Genomic DNA, 14763 nt, shown 5'->3' on the forward strand with positions numbered 1-14763 from the left:
GCAAGGATCTCAGTGTGTGAAGCTCTGTCCTCCCTCTTGGTCTGTGAATGACCACAAGCGCATCGCTCTGCCACGGGGCTGAGGTGGAGGGGGCTCTGCTGTTCTATGGGGGCCCTAGACTGTGATCAGGATCTGAACGTGGTCAGAGCCCCAGAGTCCTGTTCCAGGGACAGAGGACAGACCTTCGAAGTCTCTCTCCACTCCCCTACCTAGGATGAACACTCAAGGCTCAGTTGCCCGGGGGGCTCCTGCTTACTGGCTCCACCTGCTTCCAGTTCCTGGATCTGGGCTGCTGTGGCCACACTGTTCCTTGAGTGCCCTCAGGGCTGGGCTTCATGTGTTTGCTCTGGCAGAGGTTCCCCCCAGCTGATCTTCCAAGTTATGCCTGGTGCTCCCCGAGGTGTATATCAGGAAACTGCCCCTGCTGCCATGAGCCAGGGCTCCCAGATGCCCGAGGGCTGCCTCCAGGAGGGTGAAGTTCCTTCACTCTGGTGGCTGCCCCTCTAACCCCGTGGAGAGGAGCCTTTCCGCTATTTTCCAGGTTACCTTGGCTGGAGAATTGCCTCACTGCATCCCTCTATGGGTTTTGTCTCTTGAAAATTTAGTTAAAGCCCTTATTTTATAAGTTTTGAAGTATTATAGAGAGAGTACATAAGAAAGGCTCTTCTCTTGTTGCCATCTTGGCTCTGCCCCTGTTGAAAATTCTTTGCATCTGAGGAAGATCTCTGTTCAAATCTGGCCTCACACAGCTTGGAGGTATGGGATGTATGTCTCTGTACATATACACACACAAACACACACATACATACACACACACCAATACATACATATTCTCACACACATAAATATATCCCCTCCTTCCCTTTTTCTCTCTCTATATATCTCTGTGTCTGTGTTTCTCTCTTCTCTGTCCCTACCCCCTTAGTCTTCCTCTACCTCTCTGAAGATAAAGAAATCTACATGTAAATATATACATATATAAAGATTATTCTTTGCCTAAATGTCTATTTAGTGGTTTTATCATATCATCCATTCCCCATTAAAATGATCAACATTAATTAAATGTCTTCCATGTTCAAGACACCACATCTGATACAGTTTGACTAGAGTTTGGCCACGGTGGTGTGGGGTCCTTAAAAGAAGAGCTTTTCTTATTGGTTTTTGTGAATTTGCCAGAGACTGCATCATAATTTGTGAGATGACCATTTGCAATTGGTCACTTATCCATGAGACCTGTGATAACTGATGCCTTTGACTTCCATAGATTCAGAGCCAGAAGATGTCATTCTCAGGACAGGAAAAACTCTTTTGAGTTTGAAAACTCAACCTGGGCCTTGTTCATCTTCCATTTTGTGTACTGATTCCTCCAGGCTAATTCAGTAGTGAGGAACTTGGCAGCCCATCGCTGACTTTGAACCAGCTAACTCTGGCAAGGCTTTTCCCCTTAATAGAAAAAGAGCAGACATAGTCTACAGAGTTCTAGTGACTGTCTCCCACACACAGGATGACCCCACCACACCTTTTCATCTGGCAATCCCTTGCTTCCTTCAAAGTCTGCCTCAGGTGCCACTTTCATCCCAAAGCTCTTATAATCCTCCCAGTTGTCATTACCTCAAATCACCTTATATTTAATCATATTGATCTTCCTTGAGAGAGGTACTGATGTTTTAGCTTTGTATCCCCATTGGCTCAGGGCCTGCATGAAGGAAGAATTATTTGCTCATTGAATTAAATCTGTTTGTTTTTAACATTCTGTTACTACTTAAATATAATTAATATTTTTATTTATGCTTCATACAAACAAACTTTGGCAATAACACTTAGGTAGTCTGATTGTGAAAGAGCTTATTTTTATAGAGGGCAAGAGAGGAATCAAGTTAAGACAAAGAGACAAATAGCTTGTAATGAAACATACATGTATGAATATAAACATGTTTATATATATTTTATATGTATCCTAAACCATTCCTTTATTATATATTTCATATTATGCATTTTACTCTATAAACTATGTATCATGATATATATGTATTATATAGTATATACAAAATATATATACTCTTTAGCTTGAAATTGGTTGTAGATTCCTCAGATCAAGTTGAGTCCAATTGTTATAAGTAGTTGGAGGAGTGCAAAAGTGAATTTTACTTCAATTCTGATTTTAAAGTATATATGTCACCATTTCACTAAAAAGACAACCCACTAATAATAATAATAATAATAATAATAATAATAATAATAATAACTCATAGTTTTATTTTATTTTAAGATCTGCAAAACACTCTACAAATAACATCTCTTTTTTAATCACAGTAATCCTAAGGAGGTCCTATTATATTATCCTCACTTTACAGATAAGGAAACTGAGACAGAAAATGGTTGACTTGCCCAAGATCATACAGCTAGTAAGCTGACTGAGGCCAGATTTGAATAGAGATCTTCCTTAGATGCCTCTAAAGTGTTTTCACCCTGTTGTCTCTAAATAATAAATATGGACAATATACATCTCAAATAACCAAACCTATTCATTTAAATTGTGTGTGTGTATGTGTGTGTGTAAAATCTCACAGAATAACCGCTAAAGTCACAGAAATACGTCTTATGGTTTTGTCCTTGCTTTTCCTCAGTTTTGCCTATTCATTTCAATACTTATTTATATATATATATGTATATATATATATGTATATATATATATGTATATATATATATATTTATATATATAGTTACAAAACTGCAATAAGCTATGCCATTTTTCTAAAGTGGCCATAGTTAATTATCTGCCAGTCCTTAGGTTAGATATCTGTGTGGGTTGGTGTAAAAAAGGTCAAATCTTGCTTTAAAAAATTGCTGAGTAAACATTTCATTAGGGAAGTTGGTTTAGAGGCAAAATTAATTTCAGTAATCAGTTTGTCTAATAGGGCTTTTTTCTTCTCATTTAGGTATTGCAGATTCAGTGTCCGTTGTGTTTGTGTGATACATAGGAGAAACATAAAAATGAACTCCTCACTCCCATATATTTTTGTCTTCAGAAACCCTCATCCAGCCTGTTAATCAGCTACACATGGACCAGGACACAAACTAGTTTTTTAAAGCCCTGGTCATTGCGCAACTGTCTTTTTAAGATTCGGGATGACTGAAGTCAATGGAAAAACACCAGTTTGATGTTCTACCTGCCGCCATCAGTGGGAAGTTGAACTAGGGGACTTGAAGTCTCTTACAACTTATAGATTCTATGAATCTCTTCATTCGGTTAAAAAATTATCATTTTGTGGCCTCTGAGTATTAAGCACCAGGTGTACAGAGATGAAGAGCAAGGTGTTACAGTCTAATAAGAGAGAAAACAGACATACACACACACACACACACACACACACACACACACACACACACAAAAGTATGATGAGAAATGGGCTGTGGTAAAGGTGTAGGAGCAGTCTAGGGGAAAATGCTTTAAGAATCAGGAAGGGGACATGAAATGAGGGAGTTCGGCCTCTTCTTGCTCTGGCATTCTATGACCCTGTGTGATGGCTTTCCCAGTGTGACATCTGTCTTATATAGGGTCATCTGTAGTTCATATGTACCTGATACTTTTTCATTTCCTTCCTTATTCAGTAATTGTTTTCTTCTAACCAATTTATACTGATTTGGATTACTAGTAGTATTCTATGGTTGTGCCATCCTTTCCCATTTTCTTGCATTAGCCCAAAGTGTCCTCAGCAGAATGTGCTTTTTTATTGGTTTACTCTCAAGACTCAATTAGGAGAATTATTAAACTTGGAAAATGGTGTGTTTTGGGGGAAATAATTGGGACTTGGACTGTTATCCAGGAGATGGGTTCTAAGTCCTACCTTGTAAAGGACTGTGACTTGAGAGTCTATTTTCTCCTATGTAAATAGAAGGGTTTGGATAAGTTCAGGGACCTCCAGAGTAGGCTAAGGGGGTAGTTACATAACTTTGTAGGTGAAAACATAGCTGCCCATCAAGAATCTCCACTTCTCCCCAACTCCCTCTATCCTCAGGGATCTCTCAGCTTGTGGGCTCTGCTTCAAGGAGCCCTACTCCTTCATCCCTTTCATTTTCAGTGGATTCTGAGTCACACAGGATGAGCAGTCATCAATGATGCATTGCAGATCATATATCATTATTTCTTCTCTCCAGCCAAATCCACTCCTTTTTCTTGCTGCCAAAGGCACCACCATTCTCTAAGTTTTCTGGGTTTGCAGACTGGGTGTCTTTGTTCCACATATCAAAGGAGTTGCCAAAATCTTGTCTTTTCCACCCCTTGTCATATCTCTTGCATTTCTCTCTTCTCTCTCCTTATATAACCACCACCTAAATTTGGGTCATCATTACTTCTTGTTAGACTATTATAATAGAATTCAAATAAGTCTCTTTGCCTCAAGTCCCTTTCCCCTATAAAACTGAAAAGGAATTTTTCTAAAGCACAGATCTCACCATATAACTTCCTATCCAATAAATTCTAATGGCTCCCTATTGACTCCAGAATCAAATTTCTAAAACTCTATCTTACACTTATAAAATTTCTACTTTTGCATAAGTTTTATAGTATACACAATTAGTAGAGCAGTATACATATTGAGGGTTTGTACTCAATTTTTTATACTAAAACACACTATTCAAAAAATTTGGAGACCACTAGACTGGATGAACTCCAAGGACCCTTCCTCCTCTCAAATTCTAGGGTTGTTGAACAAAAATCATTTATAGTTCAAATAAGCCAAGAAAACATTTATTAGAATGGATGACTGATTTGTTAATATTTTGTTATTGTCATTTGTATTTTTTCTGTACTTTTTGTAAAGTTCTGGATTTTTAAAATTTTGAAGATTATTTTTAAGTAAGGAAATAAATACTTGGGAATTTTCTTGGATTCACAGTTTCTGTTATCTTTGTAATAAAGATTAAAATATTATAATCTAATTTTAATGACTGGTTTCTCTTCTGAGATACAGGTATATAAAGCCTTGTATTTATGAAGATATTTATCTAGAAAGCAGTGCACCCTGCAAAAATTTATCACAATGGGCATTTATATTGCTTATGGTGCCTAATACTTGCAATCTATTTCAAAGCAATTCAAAAGCAAATTTTCTCTGGCTAGTCTGACTATTTAGAGAAATTTTTAGAAGAAGCCTTAAAGGGGACAGCTATGTGGCTTAATGGACAGAGCACTGGCCCTGGAGTTAGGAGGACCAGAGTTCAAATATGACCTCAGACACTTAATAATGACATAGCTGTGTGACTTTGGGCAGGTCACTTAACCCCATTGCCTTTAAAAAAAGAGAAAAAGCCAGCCTGAAAGGAAAACACCAACATGGATTTTATTGACTATAATCTAAGGTATTTTTGTCCAAGAGACACCTTTCAGGTGATCAGGGATCAGGGAAGGCATACCAGGAGAGGTTTTAGTACACGTTTTGGGTGATGGCAACAATAAAATCTGGTAGATTAATGAGACTGAGAGTTACAAGCTCAAAGACAAAACTAGCTTAGTCAAAGGGAAATTGAAGAAAGGAAGCAAAAGTCTTTTTTTGGATTTTAGACCTGGAGGATCTTAATTTTTTTGACCAGCAAGCTGAAGTGAACCTCCAAATTGGGGATATATAATAATGGACTTCATGGCTGTTTGTCTTATGTATTTTAGAAAGGATTCATTAATTTCTGGGAGGTTGGACTGGTCCTTTAAAATCCCAGCTCTTACATGTTGAAAATTATATTATTGGATAGAGAAAAGTAACATAATTTCTGTTTCATATGACAAATGGATTAATGTGCAGTTTTCAAAGGGTAAAGAGCTAGCCTTAGAGTCAGAAGGAATTGAGTCCAAGTGCTTCTTTTGACACAGGCCAGCTAAATAACCTCTAAATGCTTTGATCCAATTTTCTAAGATGTTAAGTTATGGTAAGTTGCCAGTCTGTATCAATGGAATGGACATCTAACCTGGGGATTCTCACATTGATGAAGGTCCAGCTCTGAATTTTTTAAAAAAAAAAGTCCACAAAAACAATGAAATAAAGTTATGAAAAATACCATGGTCTTTTGTCATTTATACTGATAAATTTCAGATTCCTACACTTCATCATACAAATTGAACTTTTAGGCCAGGTTTAAATACACAAACCAGATTTTTAAAAAAAAAAGCAGTAAATAGTCAAAACAACTGTTCATTTGGAAAATTCAGCGGTTGAGTTATGTCACAAATTTGGCTATATTTAAAGGTATAAGTTGATTGGGTCACATGTGCTCATATGTTTGGAGACATTGGCACAGGATAACGCAGCATGGGGTGCTCTCATCAGTGAGTGCTCTGCACTCCATTAGCAAGATAGAATTGAAGTGACTCAAAAGAAGTGTGAGCTACGTAAGTTTAGAGTACCCACCCTAGGTGTTTATGTGGATTACTTGACCTGTGGTAGAACATTCTGAGTTCGTATTGGGCTGTAACCCATCTCTAATGTAATGATTTCATTTTGGTCTTCAATTAAAAAAAAAAAGAACCAGCTATATATTTGTCCAACTCCAGTGGGTTGGCCATGATGTTTGGATGTCAAACATACACTTGCCAAAACAAGACTTTGTTTTATGGAGAACTCACACAGGACAAGTGCTCATGGGGGGGGGGGGTAGAAAAAGTGATACAAGAACACTCTCAAGGTCTGTCTTGAGAACTTTGGAATTGATTGTGCATTATGATAGACACTGGTATAGGACTACCCAGCATGGTGTGTCCTTATCAGAGAGGGTACTGCGCTCTGTGAGCAACACAGAATAGCTTAAAGGTGGAGGCAACTAGGTGGTGCAGTAGATAGAGCTTTGAAGCTAGAGTCAGGAGGACTTGAGTTCAAATCCAGACTCAGACAGTACTTACGTAACCTTGGGAAAGTCACTTAACCTCATTGCCTTGAAAAAAAAAACTAGCTTAAAGGAAATGTGAGGTGTGCAAGTTTACAGAATCCACCCCAGATGTTCACATGGAGCATTTTATTTGTTCCTGATATGTGATAGAGTACTCCAAACTTGGACAGGTCTGATCAACCACAGACATGCTGTAGGATTTCTATCACAGTGATGCCATTTTGATCCTCTTCTAGAACAAAGCATAGCAACCAACCAACCGATGTATCTGTCTTCTATGTGTATGCTACCTCTTCCCATTTATACTATTGTATTGTGTGAGAATGTGCCCAAGATATCAGAATGGAGGGATGGGGAAAGGGAGGCAGAATTTTGTTAGTATTATTCTTTCAGCCTCAGTCATTTAATAATTACCTAGCTGTGTGACCTTGGGTAAGTCACTTAACCCCATTTCCTTGCAAAAACTATTAAAAAATATTATTCTTTTGATATCTTCAAATAAGTACCTTTGTTTTGACCTATTTGTATAGCTTATTATTAAAGGTTCATTGTTTAATCTCAACTAGACTAAACACAGGGATAATTAGTCTCTTGAGAATAAAAATCTGGAAATGGGAGATAGAAGATATATTACATTTAACCAATTCCCCAAGGAGATTAGGGAGTGTCTAGACTCACTGCAAATGATTGCAATTCCCACTGATATTATTCCTCTAAATGTGGTCCCCTACACCCCAGGTCCACTTAACTACTTAACAATGAGTTTAACTTCTAACAAAGAAATACAGAGGTCAAATAATCACAAACATATAAATTTAGTATCTAAAAGTGTAGCTTAATGGGAGGGAAACCAGGGTTAGATTCATAATTTAGTTCAGTTGCTCTAAGAGCACAATTAGTTTCAAGTCCAAAACTCCACCTTGCTTTCCAATGGCAAAAGTGGAAAAATATGGAAGTAGCTTTTGTGATGGACTTATCATAAAGAATGATCCACCCATGACAGAGCTGGTGGTGTTGGAACACAAACTAGAGTACACTTTTAAAATTTTTTAAATTTTATTTTTTCTCTTTATTGCTCATGAGGGGCTATATTGGGGGGGTATTATGTTTACTCTTCAACAAGAATATTTTAGTAATGTATAAAAAAAAAAACCCATCATTTGTACAAAAAAAAAATACCATGCTTTCTCAGGGCCAGACCACCTGACTAACTGGCTCCAAGGTTTCTCTGGCTCAAATTTCCTGGGTCCAGGGGTAATCATCTTTGATACTTAAAACTGAGAGAGACAAATGAAACAGAATAGAAACAAACATTCCCTGATCCATATTTCAGATCTGGGGTAAAAAAGAAAGAGGGAAGATTTCATTCATCCAGGTTCAGTTCAAGGTACCCAAGCTATAAGTGAACTGTAATCTTTACCTTCTGGATGGAGCAAGAAAGCTTATAGAAAATATTGTTCCAGTCTGCTGGTTTTTTTAGATGCAGCCTGTTTGGCTGCACAGCCCATCAAAGGAAACTTCTCCCATTCATGTAGTAAGGGGGCTAGGGAATGCCTCCATGTTAGGCAATCTGGGCATGAGTCAATTCCCTTTACACATTCAAGAAAAATACAAAATAGTAGAGGGGGAGAAAAAATGATTATTATATATTTTAAAGGAATATCAAGTTGTATGTTGCTGTTTCATGTGCATCTTTACTATGTTATGAAAGAGTAACTTTATGTCATAAATTAAAAATGAAAATGAATTCAATTTTTAAAAAAATTATATTCAGGGCAGGCAGCTAGGTGGTGTAAATGCTGGAATCAGGAGGACCTGAGTTCAAATCCTTGGACACTTAAGTAGTTACTTAGCTGTGTGACCTTGGGCAAGTCACTTAACCCTATTGTCCTGCAAAAATTAAAAAAGTTATATGCAAAAAATAAAATTTTAAATAGTTTAATTGAGAGAAGAAACTATCAACTGAACAGGTTAACTAGGAAAAACATGTAGCTGAGGGATTTTTAACTGAATTTTAAAACACTAGAAATTCTAAGAGGCAAAAGAAAGAAGGATGAATTCTAGCAATGGGGAAAAATGAACAAAGATTAGAATAGTGTGTTGTTTATGAGGAATGATAGCAGGAAGGTCTATTTCCTAAACTACATGAAAATATATATATAGTTTTAATATATGCTGTCTGGAAAAATAAGCAGGAGATGATACTGAAATATTTTAAATGTCAAGCAGAGGAAATTGCATTTGATCCTAGAGATAATAGGAAGCCACTGAAATGTATGGAGCAGATACAATCTCACACCTGTGCTTTTATTAATTATGTGGAGGATCGATTGGAGAAAGAAGAAGTAGAGCAATTAGGAGGCTATTTTAATATTCTAAGAGAGATGTTCTAAACTGTGTGTTTGGATTTGAAAGGTGTTGTGGAATTAAAAATCAACAAAATTTAGCAATTGATTGAATATATATATGTACATATATATATACATATATATATATTTATATATGATATGAGGAAAAACATGGATGACTCCATGGTTATACTCATGAGTAACTAGAAAGGTGGTTTTTACCTCAACAATATGATTTTTTTTAAAATTAGGTTTGCTTATGGTCAGGAATCACAAATCACTACAGGCTTTTTATTGCCCTTTTTAACAGGAACTCTTTTAATATCATAGGCTTCCATGTGATAATGGTTCTGCTTTTGACTTTTGATTTAGAAAATACATGACAAAAACTACTAAAAATTTGGTAATGTTTTAAAATAAATTTATATTTTATTCACAGTTGTAGCAATATACATTTGAAAATAGTAAAGTAATACACATATCTGTGAGATATGCTAGGTAATTAATTATTCTACATAAGATATATTTGCTTATTTATTATTTCATTTCTGAATACAAGGACCACTTGTGATAATCCTATCCCTTCAAGTTCCCATGAGGACCAGGGGCTAGAAATTACTGTCCTAACAGATTGGTGGCTATGTGAGAAAAATAAATAAACTATAGAAAGAACTATACATTTTGGGAGAGATAACATATTGATTAAGCATGAGCATTAACTGTTTATTTGTATTTATCTTCTGTTGGGGGAGGGACTAAGGGATGTGGCTAGCTTGGCTGTATGAAGTACCTTATAAGGAGATTTTCAGAAGACTTATGTATTATTGGGTTAGAGGGTGGGAGGAGGTGTGGCCTCAGGTATATAGATTGTGGCACGACTGGGGGGGAGGGAGAGAGATGTGATCACTCTTGAATAAACACCACTTCGATACCTCGGGTGCTCTGTCTGGTTATTCCTCTTTGGAGGCCGGTGACGACCGAAGACTTACCATGGATAAAGGTAAGTGAGAGGGCAGGGATTTACCCAACCAACCTTGGTCGGCGGCCCCCAACATTTTCTGGCATCACAGAAAGGCCAACAAGTTAGAGGACTCATGGCCTGGCGACCTTTAGTGAATATAACAGCCACTAGAGACTTCTCAATGCCGTGGTGGTCTCCACCTTGTGAGTCCCAGGTTACGCTAGAACTGCCATTTCCTTGGCGGCAATGCCAAATGGCTGGGGGGTATCCCTTACAAGGAGAAGGGGGAAAAGGACTTGTATTTGCAGGATTGGACTGGACCCTTAATGGCAGTACGACCCTTATTGAAGACCCCTTCAAAGACTGGCTGCTTTGTGGGACGGGGGGGGGGGGGTGTTGTACCCTTCTGAATCCACTTGCATTTGTGGCAGAGGGGGGAATGGTTGAATTTGGTGAGGTCAATTACACTGAGAATGCTTCTGCTCACATCATTCCCAGGAGCAATGTATCGGTTCCAGCTACCCCAGTGTGTGTATGGCCCCCTTTCTTGTTCATCTTGACCAATACTACTAATGGGACCCTCTTGTGTGCTCAAGAGACTTGTGTGCTTAGCCAATGCTGGAACGGAACAAGGCATAGCAGGGCTATTATTGCCCATATCCCCACTTCTGTTCCTATCCCAGCTCTGAACAACCCCGTTCCTTGGAGTTATCGACGGCCCAGGGACTTTGGGATTTCTCTTGCTATTGCCATTGCAGCTGCTGCCAGCACTGCTGCGATTGCAACAGCGGTGGTAGCTATGCAAGGGCAGGCCCAGACAGCAGCCGTTTTGGTTAATGTGTCCCGTCAGTCCGCGGCTGCCCTTGACACACAGATGGCTCTAAACGCTCAGTTGAGAGGAGGGATTCTGATCCTTAATCAAAGGGTTGATTTATTACAGGATCAGATGGATAATATGTGGGGAGCACTCTCTGTGGGGTGCAGGTACAACTTTCCCGGGCTTTGCATGACATCCCATCCTTATCAGAATCACTCGTTTGCCGCTGAATTGTCACGCAACCTGTCTTCCCTCCTGACTGATGAGTGGAATAATGACTTTGATCAGCTGATTTGGGAGCTGCGGCTCGCTGTTAACAGTCTCAATAATACGCAGATTGATTTTGACATTCAACAGGGATTAAGTAATTGGTTTGCGGGAGTCGGTAGGTGGTTCGCTTCATGGGGGGGCCTTGGGGCCTCCTGTGCCGTGACACTTCTGATAATATGCTTCCTTGTATGGTGCCTCTACCGACTTCGCCACCAACAATATGGATATAGGCTCTTGACCCAGAAGGCCATCATGGCCCTAGAGACTGGAGCCGACCCGCAGGTTTGGCTTGCCTCCATGGATGACATGTGACACCCCGGGAATAAGACGGGAGCGTCTGATGACGGGCAACCTCTCCCGCCCGGCCGCCTAAGACAGGGCCCGAGGGTGTCGGGTTCCTAGGACGGGTAAGGTTCAGGGTTGAGGAGATGACCTAAGACAGGATGCTCCCGCTCCCGCGGCCACCTGCGAAAGATTCTAAGCTTGCAACGCAGCGCTTCAAGGCCTACCTTCCCATTGTTTAAACAAAAAGGGGGAGATGTTGGGGGAGGGACTAAGGGATGTGGCTAGCTTGGCTGTATGAAGTACCTTATAAGGAGATTTTCAGAAGACTTATGTATTATTGGGTTAGAGGGTGGGAGGAGGTGTGGCCTCAGGTATATAGATTGTGGCACGACGGGGAGGGAGAGAGATGTGATCACTCTTGAATAAACACCACTTCGATACCTCGGGTGCTCTGTCTGGTTATTCCTCTTTGGAGGCCGGTGACGACCGAAGACTTACCATGGATAAAGGTAAGTGAGAGGGCAGGGATTTACCCAACCAACCTTGGTCGGCGGCCCCCAACAATCTTCTAAACCCAAAGATTATTACCAAAGGTCAGGGTTGCTGTATTCCTTGATATTATATAACATTTCTATAGGTATAAATTTGCTGTGCTAGATTGATAATTTAGCAGAGTTTAAGATAACAAAAGGTGTTCTGTTTCTAGTCCAATACCCATAACATTTTCAAAAACATTATTCTCCCAAAGAAGACAAAGGACTTTTATTATTATTTATTATTTGTATGTATGCAGAATCAGATGCATTACAAAGATACAAACAATTTGAAATAGTACTTGAAATTTTCAAATATACAAAAAAGATTGAGCAATGATAAAATATTTACACTATGATAAAGCATTGTGTCCCATTTTAATCTTTTTTATTTTACATTTAAGAAAAATCCTGAGTAGATCTTTATTAAGTCATAGTCTTGTTGTAATCTTTATTGGTAGAAGGAGTTTCCATACCTACCCATAGCTTCTTAGGTTGCTGAAATCACAGATATTTCTGGTATTAACATGCATGCAATGCTATATTTTAGCTGACTTTGCTCATAGTCATAGTGGAAATAACTCTGCCTTTGTAACTTGCATCCAGATCTTGTCTCTGCCACTTAGTTATATGACCTCTGTGGACCTCAGTTTCCTAATCTTCCAAATGAGGATGATGGGCGGGTTATTTTCTAAGGTCTAATAATACTATATCAGTAGTCATCTTTATTAAATCATCACAAAACCAAAGTGGCTTAAATATTTTCCCTGTGTATTCACTTTGGTTTAAAGCTGGAAAGGACCTTGCAGATAGATCTTCTAGTCCCAAGCCCTCGTTTACAGATAAGGAAGCCAATCAAATGTGACATTAAAGAGCTTAAATACTTTGATATATATGGTTCAGGGAGACTGTATGTTCCTGACTATTCACACAATGTGAATGACGACCAGTGTGCTGTCACTCATGCTTCAAAATGGGCTTAATCTTCTGAATCATCACTACTGAAGTAAGAGCTGTCGCAGTATTCAGCCATGTAAAGAAATTTGTGAATGATCGGGTTCATCTTGGGGATCCAGTGTCTTGGTACCAGATATGTCGAGAGGTTAAACAGATCTACAAACACTTTGTACCTGTCACTGGAAGCACATATAGAGATTTTTGACATCAGTATTAGAGTGTTTTACATCTTAAAACATCTCTGACTATATTGAAGATCAATAAGTAAAGTAATTAGATTTTCCATTCAAGAAGTCTAGTTTTAATTCAAGTCCCTCAAGTCTATGGTTGGATTATAGAGCTGTTAGAATGTTTACTCAAGCCTTTTCCCTTTTTTTGTTTTTGTTTTTGTTTTTTTAGTTCAGTGGTTAAGGTAATGAGATAATAGGTTCTATTCAGGACATAAAGCTTCTCCAGGTCTCTTCCTCTAAAGAGTGATGAAATAAGTAATGAACAGTTCTTGAACAAAATTGGTTAAAAATAGGAACTGGACTTTTGATCTCATTGGGGTAGGGCAGGTATCAAATTTATGGATACAAGTAGCCCACAAAAAAATGAACCAGATTAAAACAAAATTGGAAAATATTGTACAAAATAAATAAAAATACAATATGGCAATAACATATTAATTTGTAGCTTTCTAAATCAATATACAGACTGCAGGGTAGAGTTTAACACCTTTATCAAAACAGGTCCATATCTTACTTGTGTTTGAGAATTGCCTAGGACATTATAAAGGTAAGTGTCTCACCCAGGGTCACTCAGTCAATACCTATCAAAGGCAAAATTCAAATCTTAGGCTTCTACCTCTTAAGCAAATTCTCTATCCATTACCCTACAATGCCTTATTGTTGTTCCCTAAAAAATATTTCATAAAGTATAATAATTTTGATAATCTATGTCAAATGCTACAAATGCTGAAAAACAACATGATTCTAATAGTACCAAGCATTTGTAAATCAATTTCAAATCTACCTCTACTGATTATCTCTAATTTATCCCATCCATATGTTTGTGTGTAGTTGTTTACATGGTGTTTCCCCACTAGACTGTAAGTAACTCAAAAGTGGGCACTGTGGTCTTTTGCCTTTCTTTATATTACCAGCACTTAAGATTAAGGAGGATCAGGGCAGTTAGATGGCACAGTGGATAGAGTACCAGCCCTCGAGTCAGGAGGACCTGAGTTCAAATAGGACCTTAGATACTTACTAATTACCTGGCTGTGTGACTTTGGGCAAGTCACTTAACCCCATTGCCTTAAATAAATAAAATTTTTAAAAAATATTAAGGAGCATTAAGAAAGATTTTTTTGCAGAAGAAGGTAGGACTTTCCATGAGATTTGAAGTCAGGTAAGGAAACCCAGGAGATGGAGAAGAGGGGGAGGAGTATTCTAGGCAAGTTGGGATGGTCAGCAAAAATGCCTGCAAATAGGAGATGAACTGTCCTGTGTCAGGACTATTCCAGTGGGGTCAGTGTCACTGAATCACAGAGTTTGTTGAGGGCAGAAGGTGTAAGAAGACTGAAAAGGTAGAAAGGTGCCAGCTTAGGAAGGGCCGTAAAAGCCAAAGAGGAATTTATTTCTACTTCATCCAGAAAACAGCAGAGAACCATTATAGTTGATTTCATGGGATTGGGCAAAAGGTGTGACATGGTTAAGCCATGCTTTGGGAAGATTA

At 38.5% G+C, this 14763-nt stretch overlaps 3 protein-coding genes across 3 annotated transcripts in view; 2 read left to right on the forward strand and 1 right to left on the reverse strand.

The window, feature by feature from the left end:
* The window catches only part of CTSO (cathepsin O), a 59264-nt gene extending 55579 nt beyond the window's left edge, over nt 1-3685 (forward strand). The window contains exon 11 of the mRNA XM_074231565.1: nt 2940-3685. Within this exon, the coding sequence (XP_074087666.1) occupies nt 2940-3051 (112 nt within the window). The 3' untranslated portion in view covers nt 3052-3685. The remainder of the gene's footprint in view (nt 1-2939) is intronic.
* Nucleotides 3686-10318: 6633 nt separating this feature from the next.
* The window catches only part of LOC141519181 (uncharacterized), a 60159-nt gene continuing 55714 nt past the window's right edge, over nt 10319-14763 (forward strand). Inside the window, exon 1 of the mRNA XM_074231567.1 lies at nt 10319-12066. Coding sequence (XP_074087668.1) covers nt 10319-11584 — 1266 coding nt within the window. The 3' untranslated portion in view covers nt 11585-12066. The remainder of the gene's footprint in view (nt 12067-14763) is intronic.
* Nucleotides 12322-14763, reverse strand: part of TDO2 (tryptophan 2,3-dioxygenase) — a 29350-nt gene continuing 26908 nt past the window's right edge. Inside the window, exon 12 of the mRNA XM_074229064.1 lies at nt 12322-13226. Coding sequence (XP_074085165.1) covers nt 13070-13226 — 157 coding nt within the window. The 3' untranslated portion in view covers nt 12322-13069. The remainder of the gene's footprint in view (nt 13227-14763) is intronic.

The sequence above is a fragment of the Macrotis lagotis genome, chromosome 3 (assembly GCF_037893015.1).
Source record: "Macrotis lagotis isolate mMagLag1 chromosome 3, bilby.v1.9.chrom.fasta, whole genome shotgun sequence".
NCBI classification, from domain to species: domain Eukaryota; kingdom Metazoa; phylum Chordata; class Mammalia; order Peramelemorphia; family Peramelidae; genus Macrotis; species Macrotis lagotis.